The 15,973-nt window shown below is 49.7% G+C and overlaps 1 protein-coding gene across 10 annotated transcripts in view; it reads left to right on the top strand.

Moving 5' to 3' along the window:
- The window catches only part of SHANK2 (SH3 and multiple ankyrin repeat domains 2), a 684,346-nt gene that overhangs the window by 180,556 nt on the left and 487,817 nt on the right, over positions 1 to 15,973 (top strand). For all 10 annotated transcript variants that reach the window (XM_074401828.1, XM_074401830.1, XM_074401824.1 and 7 more), the window contains exon 10: positions 8,301 to 8,378. In XM_074401828.1, coding sequence (XP_074257929.1) covers positions 8,301 to 8,378 — 78 coding nt within the window. The remainder of the gene's footprint in view (positions 1 to 8,300; positions 8,379 to 15,973) is intronic.

Below are 15,973 nucleotides of genomic sequence, written 5' to 3'. Positions count from 1 at the left end.
AGGTCTCTTTCCATTCTGCCTTCACAGAGCATGGCCAAAGTCACTATGGCATCTAATGGTAGCTTTACAGGTCTCCTCCCTGAACATGGCCTGTAGTCACCAAATACAGTCATGGTGGCAGTGGTGGCGTTCCCTTGTGGAGCTGGGGAACTTGCCATGCAAAGGCTTCTATTTGTATTCCCTAGATTTTCAGATTCTTCCAATCTCTGGATGAGTCTTATAGCCCTTGAGCTTTTCTGCTACAGACACTGGGGGTCAGGGTGGAGTCTTCTGTTGTCTAGGACTGTGTCACACATGGTTGGGTATTTAGGATTCACAGCTTCTGGGTGCTAAATACCAGGAGTATCCGTCACTCGGTGTGCCATGGAGAGTACTTTTGTACATCACCCCTCCCTCTTTCTACTTGTAGATTAAGTCACGGTACTAATGATGATGGCAATGCTGATGATGATAGTGACAGTGATCATGCTGGTGGTGAGTGATGGCAGGTGATGACGGTGGTGATGATGGTGATGGTGGTGATGATGCTATTGGTGATATGGGTGGTGATGGTGGTGATAGTGGTAGTGGTGGTGAGGATGGTGGTGATAGTGGTAGTGATGATAGTCATATTGATGGTGAATGATGCAGGTGATGGTGATATGGATGGTGATAGTGATGATGGTCATGTTGATGGTGAGTGATGGTGGTAGTAGTGATATTGATGATGGTGATAGTGTTGGTGATAATGGTGGCAATTGTGATGGTGATGATGGTCATATTGATGGTGAGTCATGCAGGTGATGGTGATGATGATGGTGGTGAGGATGGTGGTGATGGTGGTGATGATAATATGGATGGTGATGATAGTGGTAGTGGTGGTGGTGGTAATGGTGATGGTGGTAGTGGTGGTGGTGATGGTGGTGAGGATGATGGTGATGGTGATAGTGATGATGGTCATATTGATGGTGAGTGATGCAGGTGATGGTGATTATGGTGTTGCTGGTGATATGGATGGTGATGATGGTGATAGTGGTGGTGGTGGTGATGGCGATGGTGATAGTGATGATGGTCATACTGATGGTGAATGATGATGGTGGTGGTGATGGTGATAGTGACAATGGTCATACTGTTGGTGTGTGGTGGTGGTGATGTTGATGCTGTGATACTGGTGGTGGTGGTGGTGGTGATGATGTTGATGGTGATAGTGACAATGGTCATACTGATGGTGAGTGATGGTGATGGTGGTGGTGATGGTGATAGTGACAATGGTCATACTGATGGTGAGTGGTGGTGGTGGTGGTGGTGATGATGATGGCAATGGTGATAGTGATGATGGTCATACTGATGGTGAGTGATGGTGGTGGTGGTGATGGTGTTGCTGGTGATATGGATGGTGATGTGATAATGGTGGTGGTGATGGTGATAGTGACAATGGTCATACTGATGGTGAGTGGTGGTGGTAGTGGTGGTGGTAGTGGTGTTGTTGATGCTGTGATACTGGTGGTGATGATGGTGATAGTGATGGTCGTATTGATGGTGACTGATGTGGGTGTTAGTGATGGCGATGATGATGATGATGCTATTGATGATATTGACTATATTCCTGTAACAAGCCTCTCCTTATTAAATCTAAAAGCACCCAGGTGTATGGGTTGTTATACCCGTTTATCAGTTTTAGGCAGGACTTACCACCTCCACACCTGAAATAAAATACACTGTGATCAGAATATTCTCTCTTCTTTTATGAAGTCACCTAATTAGGGCTTTGAGTGTAAGCATCAAATTGTGTCTAATCTGTCAACCCTTCACCTCATTCTGGTTTTCTGGGAGCTCCAGAGGGAGGGGAGCAGCCTGGGATTCATTTTTCTGCCCTGAATGATGAAGGAGTAAAGAGAGTTTTAAATATCAGAGGTGACTAGGCTAGGCAAATTTGTCTGGAAGGTAAAAAATAAAATAAAATAAAAAACAGCCTGCCTCCCTTTGGTTCCACTGCAAGCCAAGGTAGGAAGACACGGTGTTTTCTGTTTGCATCTGTGCCCTTGCAGGTGTCCTGTGGAGCACCTGTCTGCTCTGTGGGAGCTCCCGTGGGGCCATCCTGGGGTGACGGCCCCCTGAGCATTGGGCATTGCGGGTGTGGGTCTGACTGAATGTAGATGGCATCCACACGCCCTTTCCTTCGCCTCCCCCAGCTCTGGTGGGTGGGTTGGTTGGCTTTCCCATTACACAGGTCAGAAGATCCGGGAGTGGCCAAAGGCTGCCCTGTTAGCGAATGGGGAAACCAGGCTTCCAACCCACGTCCTGTGGGCATATGCCCATAACCCTCCGATTGGGGATGGGGACCTCTGCCGGGCACAGGCCAAGCAGAAGCACCCCTGCCGTTGGTACTGAGGGGCATACTCGTACTTACCCTGGCCCTTACTTAGCGGCACAGCTCTTCAAGGGGAAGGTGGTCTGGGGGACCAGGTTCTAGCCCTGCCCAGGTGACACCAGCATCCTAGCTTCTTCCCCATTTTACTCATGCAGACATCTTAGTCGTTCTTACATTTATGGTGATGATGGTGGTGGTTGATACATTTATGGCTACCCAAACCGTCTCACTTCAAAAGATAATTTAGCGTGAAAACAAACTCCTGACTTACAATTCGGAGTATGCAGTAATCTGTGTCTATGACATTTAAGTGAAAAAAAGTCTCGGTGCTGTTGAAAGGATGTGGCCTCATGGGGCCTGAAGTTCCCTAGTTAATATCCTAACTGCAACCTTGTCTGTGTGCCTGTGGACACATCTGCCACCAGGTTTCTGCTTCTGATCTACGCCTTCTCTGTCTCCATTGCCCATGTGCTTATGAAGACACTCCACCCACTTCTGTGTCCAGACGCTCCCTTGTATTCACGTGCCCCCCACATTCCCCCTCACTGCTCACCTCCCCGGGAGAGTTCTACACCCCCCAACCTTCCCCACTCGCTGCTCACCTCCACGGGAGATTTCTACACCCCCCCAACCTTCCCCACTCACTGCTCACCTCCACGGGAGAGTTCTACACCCCCCAACCTTCCCCACTCACTGCTCACCTCCACGGGAGAGTTCTACACCCCCCAACCTTCCCCACTCACTGCTCACCTCCACGGGAGAGTTCTACACCCCTCAACCTTCCCCACTCACTGCTCACCTCCACGGGAGAGTTCTACACCCCCCAACCTTCCCCACTCACTGCTCACCTCCACGGGAGAGTTCTACACCCCCCAACCTTCCCCACTCACTGCTCACCTCCACGGGAGAGTTCTACACCCCCCAACCTTCCCCACTCACTGCTCACCTCCACGGGAGAGTTCTACACCCCCCAACCTTCCCCACTCACTGCTCACCTCCGTGGGAGAGTTCTACACCCCCCAACCTTCCCCACTCACTGCTCACCTCCACGGGAGAGTTCTACACCCCCCCAACCTTCCGCACTCACTGCTCACCTCCACGGGAGAGTTCTTCTACACCCCCCACCGACACCTTCCCCACTCACTGCTCACCTCCCCAGGAGAGTTCTACACCCCCCACTCACTGCAAGTCTCCTCGGGAGAGTTCTACACACACCACACCTTCCCCACTGACAGCTCATCTTCCCTCCACTCCCCTCCTCTCCCCTCCTCACTCCATCACTCAGGCTGGAGTGCAGTGGAACAATCACAGCTCACCACACCCTCAACCTCTCGGGCTCAAGGGATCCTCCCACGTCAGCCTCCTTAGTAGCTGGGACTACAGGCATGCACCATCACTCCTGGCTAATTTTTTTTTTTTTTTTTCTGAGACAGCATCTTGCTCTGTCACCCAGGCTGGAGTGCATTGGCATGGTCTCGACTCATTGCAGCCTCCACCTCCCGGGCCCAAGTGATTCTCCTGCCTCAGCTTCCCAAGTAGCTTGGATTACAGGTGCATACCACTACACCCAGCTAATTTTTGTATTTTTAGTAGAGATGGGGTTTCACCATGTTACCCAGGATGGTCTCAATCTCTTGACCTCGTGATCCACCCCCCTCAGCGTCCCGAAATGCTGGAATTACAGTTGTGAGCCACTGTACCCAACCTATTTTTTTTTCATTTTATGCAGAGATGGGGTCTTGCCTTGTTGTCCAGGCTGGTCTCAAATTCCTAGACTCAAGCAATCCTCCCACCTCGGGCTTCCAAAGTGTGAAATTGTGAGCCACCATGCCCAGCCTATAATAGGGAATTGTCAGGAAAAGTTCTTAATGAGAAGTAAGAGGAGTTGGGATGAGCGTCCCCAGGCTCCTCCCTTCTGAATTCCGATTCGCCAGGCCGCTCTCAGCCATCTGGGTTTTGTCCATGCTGGGTGGTTCTTCCAGACCACTGGGCCAACGTGCAGTTAACAGCCCAGAGCAAATGGTGAGCAAGACCCCGGGGGGACCAGCCCTTAGGTCCCCAATGACGCCTACTCCCTAGAATCCCCCCGCCCTTGCTTCTCTCTTTCCCTCCTCCAGATTGGAACTGGCGGAAAGGCATCATCCCACCCTCCCTGCGGTCTCTCAGACTCTTCCTCCTTACCTTTTTCTCTTACCAAAGCAAAAAGCAAACTGTTTGCTCACTGTAGCCTGATAATACTGTGATTTTAACGAAGACTGGGCTAGGTGCTGTGACTCACACCTGTAATCCCAGCACTCTGGGAGGCCGCAGTGGACAGGTAAGTTGAGCCCAGGAGATCGAGACCAGCCTGGGCAACATGGTGAAACCCTGTCTCTACAGAAAACACAAAAATTAGCCAGGCGTCGTGGTGCGTGCCTGTAGTCCCAGCTACTTGAGAGGCTGAGGCAGGAGAATTGCCTGAACCCAGGAGGCGGCGGAGGTTGCCGTGAGCCGAGATCGCGCCATTGCACTCCAGCCTGGGTAACAAGAGCGAAACTCCGTCTCAAAAAAAAAAAAAAAAAAAAAGACTCACTGGGTTGGAAATAACAGGACCCCACTGGGGGTGATTTGAAGGGAAATTTTGGACTCAACGGTCAGGGTGCAGGGCAAGTCTTGCAGCTGGGCAGAGGGCGGAAGGGCTGGATCAGGACTGGAAAAGCCGGGGGCCGGGCCGGGGCCCTCCGCTCTCTGCGTCATCCCAGTGCTCGGCCGCATTCTGGGCACCTCTCTAAATGCTGGTCACCCTCAGAAACTGACCCTTCCCAGTTCCCTGGTGATACCCCAAAGGGGCCATGTGGCTGGGACCCGGAGGGGCTGTCCTCATGGGTGGGCCCCTCCCCTGGGGGTCAGGGGTCACTGTCCAGGGAAAGGGCATGGCTGGGGGTGGAAGGAGGGAGACCCCCACCTGTGTCAGTGACGGTGCAGCAGGCTCATCAGGCAGCCGCCAAGCCCGGTGACCCCACTTTACAAAGGAGACTGAGGCTCAGAAGACAAGAGGCAGAACCGCTCGAAAGCTGCTCTCTGCGTGCTGGAGCTGGTCGTCACCCCGCGCTCCCTGTCACCCGCCTACCTGGGGCCTGAGGGTCCTTGTTAACATGTCCACCGTGAGGACATCCTGCCGGCCTGGTTGTGTCTATGAACGTGTTACTGCGTTGGGGAGACGCAGGCCTACTGTATGGAAACCGGGGTGGGCACCCTTTTTTCTGTGAAGACCCAGAGAATAAATACTTCAGGCTCTGCAGCCACAGAAGGCACGCAGCGGGGCGATGTGGTTGCATCCCCGTAAGACGTTATTCACAAAATGAGTCCTGCAGGATTCAGCCAAGGGCCATCGTTTGCAGCCCTAAAATGAAATGACCAGGCCCGGAGTCGCGACCTGCGCCTCCCACGGTGTGGACCCTGGGCACAGCAGAACCAACGCCTGGCCTTTCTGGTGTGTGTGTGTTTTGAGACGGACACAGTTTGCACACCAGGCTGGAGTGCAGTGGCGTGATCTCGGCTCACTGCAAACCCCACCTCCCAGGTTCCAGCGATTCCCCTGCCTCAGCCTCCTGAGTAGCTGGGACTGCAGGTGCGCACCACCACGCCTGGCTAATTGTTTGTATGTTAGTAGAGACGAGGTTTCACTGTGTTGGCCAAGATGGTCTCAAACTCCTGACCTCAGGTGATCTGCCCGCCTCGGCCTCCCAAAGTGCTGGGATTACAGGCATGAGCCACCGTGCCTGGCCAGTGTTTCTATTTTTTAAACTCTGGATTTCATTGTACCCCACACATGAAAGGTTGGTTTGCTGATCATCGTTACGTCTTTGAAAATTCTCTTTAATATATTTTCCCGTACTCAAAGCAACACACGTTTATGGCAGAGTTTATCTCAGCGTAAAACCTGGAATCCACATTTGTGGTTCCAGGGGTTTCCCGCCCCAAAACCCCGTGCGGAGTGTCACCCTGAACTGGTTGCTGCACAGTCTTGTAGACTCACACGTGGTTTGGAAACACCATGGGCTCCCAGCAGCTCCTTTTCTTGCATTGGCTTTTTCTCAGCTCGGCCTCCATCTGCGGGGTTCTTCAAGCCCCACACACGGCTTTGCCGTCTCCTGTCCCCGCTGCCCTGTGGGCTTCAGGCTGACAGCTTCATGGGCATCTGTCCCTCCCCTGCTGACATGTGTGGTCCTTATAATGAGAGGCGACAGAGGCCGCCCCAACTTCCTGCTTCCCTGGAGTGGGCAAGCATCTTTATCGAAACCTGCTAGGCTGTCCCTGAGTCCGAGGACACCTTCCAGGGATGAGACCCCGAATAATATAGGGCTTGGCGCCCATTTGAGGCCAGACAGGCTGGGGCTAGGGGCCAGTGGGCTTGGGGAGTGGAGTGTGATTCATATGGGAAACTCAGTCCTAGAATCCAAGTGTTTTGGGAGGCTGAGCCGTGCAGATCTCTTGAGCCCAGGAGTTCTGAGACTAGCCTGGGCAATAAAGTGAGAACCTGTCTGTACAAAAAAATTAACTGGGGATGGTGGCACATGCTTGTCGTACCGGCTACTCAGGAGGCTGAGGTGGGGAGAATCGCTTGAGCCCAAGAGACAAAGGTTGCAGTGAGCCAAGATTGCACCACTGCAGTCTAGCCTTGGCAGCAACGAGACTAGGTCTCAAAAAATAAAAATAGGCTGGGCGTGGTGGCTCACGCCTGTAATCCCAGCATTTTGGGAGGCCAAGGCGGGTGGATCACGAGGTCAAGAGATCGAGACCATCCTGGTCAACATGGTGAAACCCCATCTCTACTAAAAATACAAAAAAAATCAGCTGGGCATGGTGGCGCGTGCCTGTAATCCCAGCTACTCGGGAGGCTGGGGCAGGAGAATTGCTTGAACCCAGGAGGCGGAGGTTGCGGTGAGCCGAGATCGCACCATTGCACTCCAGCCTGGGTAACAAGAGCAAAATTCCGTCTCAAAAATAAATAAATAAATAAATAAATAAATGAAATAAAAATAAAATGACAAAAGGTTCCTTCTGTTCCCTCTCTAATCTTTTTTCCTTCCATGAAAGTAAGTACTGTTAACTGGTGCATGTCCTTCCAGACATAGTCTCAGCTTTTCTATAATATAGACTTTAAGCCTTCATTAGTTTTTCTCGAAGCCTTTAAAATGTAAATGAAATTAGGCAGTATTATTGGTTTCTTTTTGTTTGTTTTTTGTTATGACACGAAGTCTTACTCTGTTGCCCAGGCTGGAATGCAATGGTGTGATCTTGGCTCATGGCAACCTCTGCCTCCTGGGTTCAAGTGATTCTCCTGCCTCAGCCTCCCGAGTAGCAGGCATTACAGGCACCCGCCATCATGCCTGGCTGATTTTTGTATTTTTGTAGAGACGGGGTTTCACCATACTGGCCAGGCTGGTCTTGAACTCCTGATCTCAAGTGATTTGCCCACCTTGGCCTCTCAAAAGTGCTGGCATTACAGGTGTGAGCCACCGCACCTGGCCAGTATTATTGTTTTGAGACTTGCCTTTTTGATTCAGAAGTTTCTGGATATGTTTTTTGTCAGTTTAAAGTCATGTGCCTTGTTTTGTCCCGAGACTGCCGAGGTAAAGAATGTTCTAGAATTTCCGCACTTTCCCGTTTTGTAACGTGTATGCTATCTGCAGATTTTCTTGTCTTCTCTTCTTCTTTCTTCCTTCCTTCCTGTCTTTCTTTCTGTATTTTACTGAAGATATTTTCCTTATACACATGTGCAAGTCTATAGAATACAGTTTTTAAAAGTGAAATTGTTTGGCCATACGGTTTTATTTTATTTTATTTTTTTAATTTATGTAAGTTTATGTTTCCCTGGTTTTCCGTGGGCTTGAGCCTCTGGACAGATTTCTTTGGAGAATATCTGTGCGAGCATTTTATAAACAGGTTTCCCCTTTTCTATCTGCAGGACAGCTGTGCAAGAGTGCTTCTGTTTCGAGGTGGAAATAAGGAATTGAAAAACTACAACAGCCAGACTCCATTTCAGGTAAACGTGTTCTCAACATCAGGGTCCACGTGGGGGTCGCCGTGGGTGAGCGCAGTGTGTCTCCGTGGTCGCATTTGTATGTGTGACAGGAGGCTGGCTCGCTTCGTTGCCGATGTGTTTTTATTCGGAGGCGGTCCCGGATGCCTCTCTCTCTTAGTGAGAAGCTGCTGCCCTGTCTCAGTGTGCCTGCTCGCCCTGGCTCCTTCCTGTTGGAGCACGTGGCACGAAGAACGTGGACCTGGGTGTGGCAGTTAGCATCAGAAAGGCAGCAAAGATCTAAGTGCCTCCAGCCGTACAGCTGCTAGGAGATGCTGGCTCTGCTGCCCGTCCATCCAGTGGGGCAAGTTTCCTGAGGATAGCACGGGAGGGGGCCTGTCTTCATGGGCACCCCCACGGGGTCCACTGTCCCAGAATGGAGGGAGAAGAACCCCAGCCAGGCATGGGCCAGGGTGTTCTGTGGTGGAATGCACAAACCCAGATCCTAAACTTTCATAAAAAATTGTGGTAAAATACATAAAACACCACATTTAACATTTGAAGTGTTTTAAAGTGTATGCTTTAGTATATTCCTGATGGCATTAAGTATATTCCTGATGCTGTGCAAAAGCATCCTCACTGTCTAGCTAAGAGCTTATCACCCCCAAAAGGAAATTCTACACCCACCAACCAGCCACTCCCCATTCCCCCTCCCCCAGCCCCTAGAAAACCACGCCTGACTTTCCATCTCTACGAATTTGCCTATTCTGGACATGTGCTATAAATGCAGTCATACAACAGATGACGTTTTGCGTCTGCTTCTGTCACTCAGTGCCATGTCTTCCAGGCTCACCTGCACCGTAGCCTGTGTCCACGCTCCACTCCTGTTCGTGGCTGGGTAATACGCTGTTGCACAGATATGGAGCTTGTCTACTTTTGATGCAACAGTTCAGGGTGAAAATAAAATCCTTTAAGCTAAATGCTCATTCTTTAGCTAAACGAGTTGTAGAAATGCTCTCTGATGCTTTACACCATCACATCCACTTGAACTGAAAATGGACATTTCCACGATTTTCCTCATCTGGAAGTAATTTGTGTATCTTACTGCCCTGAGAGAACTTTAGTTTAGAATTGGCTTCCACGAATGATTTTACTAATATTCTTCTTAGACATTCCTAATCTATACAGGCTTGTTGTGATAAAAATGAAGGAGTTCAGTCCAACAACTGGGCCCAGATCTTTCATAGGCACTCTCTAGTATCAGTCCTCTCTCATGCTGTTAATAAAGGCATATCTGACACTGGGTAGTTGAGAGATGAAACAGGTTTAATTGACTCACAGTTCAGCATTATAAGATTCCACAGTTCAGCATTATAAACAGGTTTAATTGACTCACAGTTCAGCATGACTCAGGAGACCTCAGGAATCTTATAATCATGGCGGAATGGAAAGCAGACACATCCTTCTTCACGTGGTGGCATTAAGGACAAGTGCCAAGCAAGAGGGAGAAAAGTCTTTTAGAAAACCATCAGCTCTCACAAGAACTCACTCGCTATCATGAGAAGAGCAGCTTGGGGGTAACTGCCTCCATGATTCAGTTACCTCCCACTGGGTCCCTCCTACAACACAGGATTATGGGAACTACAAGATGAGATTCGGGTAGGGACATATTCAAACTGTATTAGCCATTAGGAGTTGATTTAACTCTTCAGTCATGGTGGGCCTGGATTTTGGTCTTGAATCCGGCAGTTCGCAGATGTCTAATGTAAAGTGGGTTGTTGAAAGGGGTCCCTGGTTTGCTGATGGATCGCAGAGATTACAGTTACACTCCAGGAAAATGTGTCCTTTCCAGTGGTGAATATGAGGAGGCTGTGGGCTTCTTTGATTTCATGGTGTGACTGTGTCTGCCCCTTTGGGGTTAACTGTGCATTAGTGGGCTTGTTTTAAAAATTATCTTTTGGGTTGAGCGTGGTGGCTCATGCCTGTAATCTCAGCACTTTGGGAGGCCGAGGCAGGTGAATCATGAGGTCAGGAATTCAAGATCAGCCTGGCCAAGATGGTGAAACCCTGTCTCTACTAAAAATACCAAAATGAGCCGGTGCAGTGGCTAACACCTGCAATCCCAGCTACTTGGGAGGCTGAGGCAGGAGAATTGCTTGAACCTGGGAGGTGGAGGTTGCAGTGAGCTGAGATCGCACCACTGCACTCTAGCTTGGGCCATGGAGCAAGACTGCATCTCAAAAACAAAAGAAAATTGTTTTTGGCCATGAAATAATATAGTTTGTTGGTCCTTTATTTTAAAAAAGACCAGAAAACTATTTCTGACTCTCCTCGGTGGTGGCTTACGACTGCCACATGGAGCTCCAGGGAAATGAGTCTTCCATGGCACCCAGGATAAAAGGTCCATGTGGGTGGCCTGCCCCCCCCCATCAGTCACCATTAGTGCCCTGCCACCACTGGCAGTGACCACCTGAGATGGGGATGCCCTCGTTATGTGAGTCCTGGTAGGATGCTTAGTATACCCTCATGACAGCAAAACTGTACCAGCACAAATCTGTGCCATCTGTCTCTATTTTGCTAAGGACAATCAATCAGTGCCACAAATGATTCCCAAAGAGAGTGATACACACTGCCACAGAACTGATGAGACTCCGAACACCATAGATGTTGCTCAGGTAACTGGCGGAATGAGGTCTCCGCCAATCTACATGTCCAGCATGGGCCCTGGCAGTGCCGATCAGGAGCCAGCTTCCTCCTCCTCACCTTCCTGCCTTGTGTTTTACTAATACAAAGAGACTGGATTTACTCAGTGGATCTTTGCCCATAAAATATCCCCAGCTTTTGTTTTTCATTCACAGTTGTTCTCCCAATTATGATAAGTGAATCATTTAATATTGAGTTTGTGGGAGAAATGATGACTGGCTGCACCATTTAAAAGGTATCAAATATGTTCATCTGGAAAGCGCTGATGATATAAAAAGTGCTCAAAAATGCAGGTTTTTCTTTTTTGTTTCTGGCTTTTCAGACACTTTCAACTAGAATCCTTTTTTTTTTTAAATTGTACTTTAAGTTCTGGGGTACATGTGCAGATCTTTCAGGATTGTTGCATAGATACACACATGCCATGGTGGTTTGCTGTCTCCATCCCCTCGTCACCTACATCAGGTATTTCTCCTGGTGTTATCCCTCCCCAACCTCCCCACCCCTCACTGTCCCTCATCCCCCAAAATACCCCAGTGTGTGATGTTCCCCTCCCTGTGCCCATGTGTTCTCATTGTTCAACACTTGCCTATGAGTGAGAACATGCATTGTCTGGTTTTCTGTTTTTGTGTTAGTTTGCTCAGAATGATGGTTTCCAGATTCATCCATGTCCGTACAAAGGACATGAACTCATAATCTTTTATGGCTGCATAGTGTTCCATGGTGTATATGTGCCACATTTTCTTTGTCCAGTCTATCATTGATGGGCATTTGGGTTGGTTCCAGGTCTTTGCCACTATAAACAGTGCTGCAGTGAACATACGTGTGCACATGTCTTTATAATAGAGTGATTTATAATCCTTTGGATATACACCCAGTAATGGTAATGATGATGGTAATGTTGATGGTGATAATGGTGGTCACAATGATGGTAATGTTGATGATGATGCTGTTGGTCATGATGATGGTAGTGTTGACAGTGATGATGGTGGTCATGATGATGGTAATGCTGATGGTGATGGTGTTGGTCATGATGATGGTAATGTTGATGGTGATGGTGGTAATGTTGATGGTGATGGTGTTGGTCATGATCGTGGTAATGTTGATGGTGATGGTGGTGGTCATGATGCTGGTCATGATGGTGGTAATGTTGATAGTGATGGTGGTGGTCATGAGGGTAATGTTGATGGTGATGGTGGTTATGATGACGGTAATGTTGATGGTGGTGGTGGTTATGATGATGGTAATTTTGATGGTGATGGCGGTGGTAATGATGATGGTAATGTTGATGGTGATGGTGGTGGCTATGATGATGATAATGTTGATAGTGACAGTGGTGGTCATGATGATGATAAATTGATGGTGATGGTTTTAGTCATGATGATGGTAATGTTGAAATGTTGATGGTGATGGTGGTGGTCATGATGATGGTAATGTTGATGTGATGATGGTGGTCATGATGGTAAGGTTGATGGTGATGGTGGTTATGATGATGGTACTGTTTTAGTGATGGTGGTAGTGATGGTGATAATAGTGATGATTTTGATGATGGCCATGATTATGGTGATTAAGGTACTGAAAATGATAGTGATGATGATAGTGATGAATTTTCCATTTGCACAGAGTTTTAAAGTTCACAAATGCGTTTCTCTATGTTCTCGTTTAATGTTCAACCCAATGAGGTAGGCTTTTTAAATCTCCAATTTATGGGATAAATGGAAATCTAGAGAGACAGATGGTGAGAATTCCAAAATCAGTGGTAAGTCAGCAGTCCCCAGGCCTTCTGACTTCCAGTCCAGGGCTCTGAGATCTACTGTGAGGAAGATCCTTCTTTCTGACAGGCATTCCTCTTGCAGCCAGCTGTGAAATGAAGATCATCAGGGACCCTTTGCTTTTTGGATCGCCCAGTCCAAAATAGCAAGCTTCCTGATTCTGAAGACAAAGAGAAGCAGAAAGGATACAAGTGTAAACAGTAGAAGGCCGAAACCAAGGAGCGGGCACAGCAAGGGAGAGAGGCAGAAATGGGCTCTGTGTGGTGCGTACTTTGATATTGCAGCTTGGCTAGGCTCTAGCACCCAGTTAACTACTCAGATGCTGATGTAAGGGTTGCCGTGAAGGTGTTCTGTGGATGTGATTAACATCAACAATTGCTTGACTTTAAGTAAAGGTATATCCTCCACCATGTGGGTAGGCCTCATCCAATTTGTTGGAGGCCTTAAGAGCAAAACCTGAAGTTTCTCAGAGAAGAAGAAATTCTGCCCTAATACTGCACTGTCAACTCCTGCCTGAGTTTCCAGCCGGCTGCCCTGTCCTGTGGATTATGGGCTTGTCAGCCTCCACAATCATTTAAACGAATTCCTTAAACTAAATCTCTTTACAGACATACATACATATACATACACACACATGTAAAGTATACACATACACAATGTGTGTGTATATATATATATATATATATATATATATATATATGTTACAAATATATGTGTAAATATATATCTATTTGCATGTGTGTGTGTACATTGACACACACACACACACACACACACATCCCCTGGGTCTGTGTCTCTGGAGAGCCCTGGCTGACACATGGGAAGACTGATTGGAGTTGTTCTTGCCTCCTCGCAGCTGCATTCTGAAAGGGGCTCGTACTGTTTTTTGCATGCAGGGACTTGGGCACCTGGCATTGTCATTTTGGTTTGAGGGCAGCCTTTTCCCCACGTGCAGCCACTCTGTTGGTCTCCAGGCCGTATCTAGCACTTGCCAACCAGACATCCAGAAGCAAAGAAGGGGTGGAGAAAATCAGGAAAAAAGGCAGTGGCGATGAGAGATATTCAGAACAGCTCAATTTTAAAATGGCCCAATTTTAATGTGGGCAGAGAAGGACGAGGACAAAATGGGAGGGAAAGACAAAGAACGCCTTGACGTGGATGTCTTTCTGATGAACGACAGGGTGCCCAGTGGCTTTGGTACCTTTTGGTGCCCAGTAGCACCCTGTCCACTCCTGCGCTGAGCCCTTGCCATGTGGTCCCACGAAACAGGGTCTCCTGTGGTTTCCTGTAGGTGAACAGCCCAGGTCACACAACTCCTAAAGGACGGTGAGTGGGGCACAGGCTGCTGGATGTCAGACCCTGTATCCTTCCTTAACCCTTAACACTGCACGCAGGAAGAGGAGGACAAAAGCCAAAACCAGGAACGAGGAGCTGGATTTCCACTTCTCTGGCAATTAGGTGATGGATCCCAGCATCGCCACAGGCCAAGCCGGTGGTGGCAGAGGCCCAGGAATGCCACTGGCAATGGTTCTGTGTCGTCTTGCGCTCTTCACTCAAGGACTCTGGGCAAAGCATTTTTGGACGTGGCCTGGGGAGGACCTAGCCCATGAAAGTGAGTGCGGATCTCCCAACATGTCAGAGCCTGGCTTTTGCCCAGGCCCTTCGTCTGATTTCCTCTGGCACGGAGCTCCAAATTGAGTTCCCACGGTTAGCGGTTTAGCCAGAGCGGGATGAGTAGATTTTCTCGTGCCACGTGTGGCAGTGGCTGCCGGAGCGCTTTGCCAGTGGCTGTGCGCTCTGCAGTTGCTCGGATGGTGCTGTCAGAGACAACTGCGTAGGGGAAGGGTGGCCACTGATGAAGGCCACGTGACCCCGTGGGTAACACGGTTCTTGCGTTAAACGCTTCTCAGAAACCAACATAATCTACTCAGCAAACCCTTCTGTTTTCCATTCTCTACAGCTGGCTTTCTGAATTTCTCTCCTTGTTAAATGAGCCCCAAACAAGACTGTTTGGTTATGCCTTCCTCATTTTGTGGAAATCCACGCAGATGTGGGAATAAGGTCTTGGCGTTTCCTCACAGGACCTTCCTCTTCCCTGATGAATGCTATGGGCAGGGTCCCAGGACACCCCTGCTGTGATTGCAACTTCTGTGAGCTGATGTTGGTAAATCGTAAAGTTCATGTAAGGCTATTAGACGTGTGTGTGCACACACACACACAAACACACACACAATGCTTCTGGCAGTGCACGTGCCTGTCCACAGGTGGGAGCTGGCCAAGCCTCATCACCACCAGCAGCATCGTGGCCTGTGGACCCCTCATTGACTGGGGTCAGCTGGGGGGTCCTCCCTCTCTACCATACCATATAGAGCCCCACCCATGAGCGGTTGGACTATGATGGGCCTTTGACCCAAAGTCTACCCTCCACTGGCCCGTCAGCTCTCCTGGCTCCAAGCGGCCTGACTGTGTTCCCAAACCAAGTGTCTATTCTGTGTCTTGGCGGGAGTGCCCACAGGGAGGGGAGAAGCAGGAGCAGCAGCCGCGGGGTGTGCAGGCTCCTGAGACGGAGGAAGGGGGCCAGCGTGGGAAGCTGTGCCCTGGCTGGAGGTTGGGAGCAGGGCTGCCATGCAGCCGTTCAGGAAGGTGGCCACTTACAGCTCCCCTGAGCCTGGCCAGCCTCAGCCCCAGGATGGATGCAGCCTTGAGCAAGAAGATAAAATCCCACTCCCAGGGAGGGCAGGTGATACACATGGCCACAAGCAAGAAGGAAGGTGGCAGAGCCGCCAGCCCCAAGGAAGCGAAGCAGGGTAAAGTGAGGAAAGGCCGAGGGCAAGGGAGGGCGGGAGGTGGGGGCTGGTCCATGGGGCCTGAGTGCAGATGGAGCCGCTGCAGGGGAGCTGTGCCCCAGCGTCCCAGGGAGAGGGGCCTGGAAGGAAAACTTGCTTCCTCACCTCTGCCGGCACTCTCGAGCTCACCCCGACACAAGGTGTGTGGAGGTTTCCTCGCCGACAACCAACTCTGGCACCCGCTGGGTGTCCTGCGACTCAGCTCAGTTCTGCTGCAGTCTACCCAGGACTAGCCTCAGACCCCGCAGGTCAAGGGCTCAGGTTCACCAGACTGCCACCCGCACCGCTGATCACAGACGCC

Source organism: Saimiri boliviensis, chromosome 6 (assembly GCF_048565385.1).
Source record: "Saimiri boliviensis isolate mSaiBol1 chromosome 6, mSaiBol1.pri, whole genome shotgun sequence".
In the NCBI taxonomy this organism is placed as follows: Eukaryota; Metazoa; Chordata; class Mammalia; order Primates; family Cebidae; genus Saimiri; species Saimiri boliviensis.
Note: the sequence above shows the minus strand (reverse complement) of the source record. Positions and strands in the feature narration are given on the sequence as shown.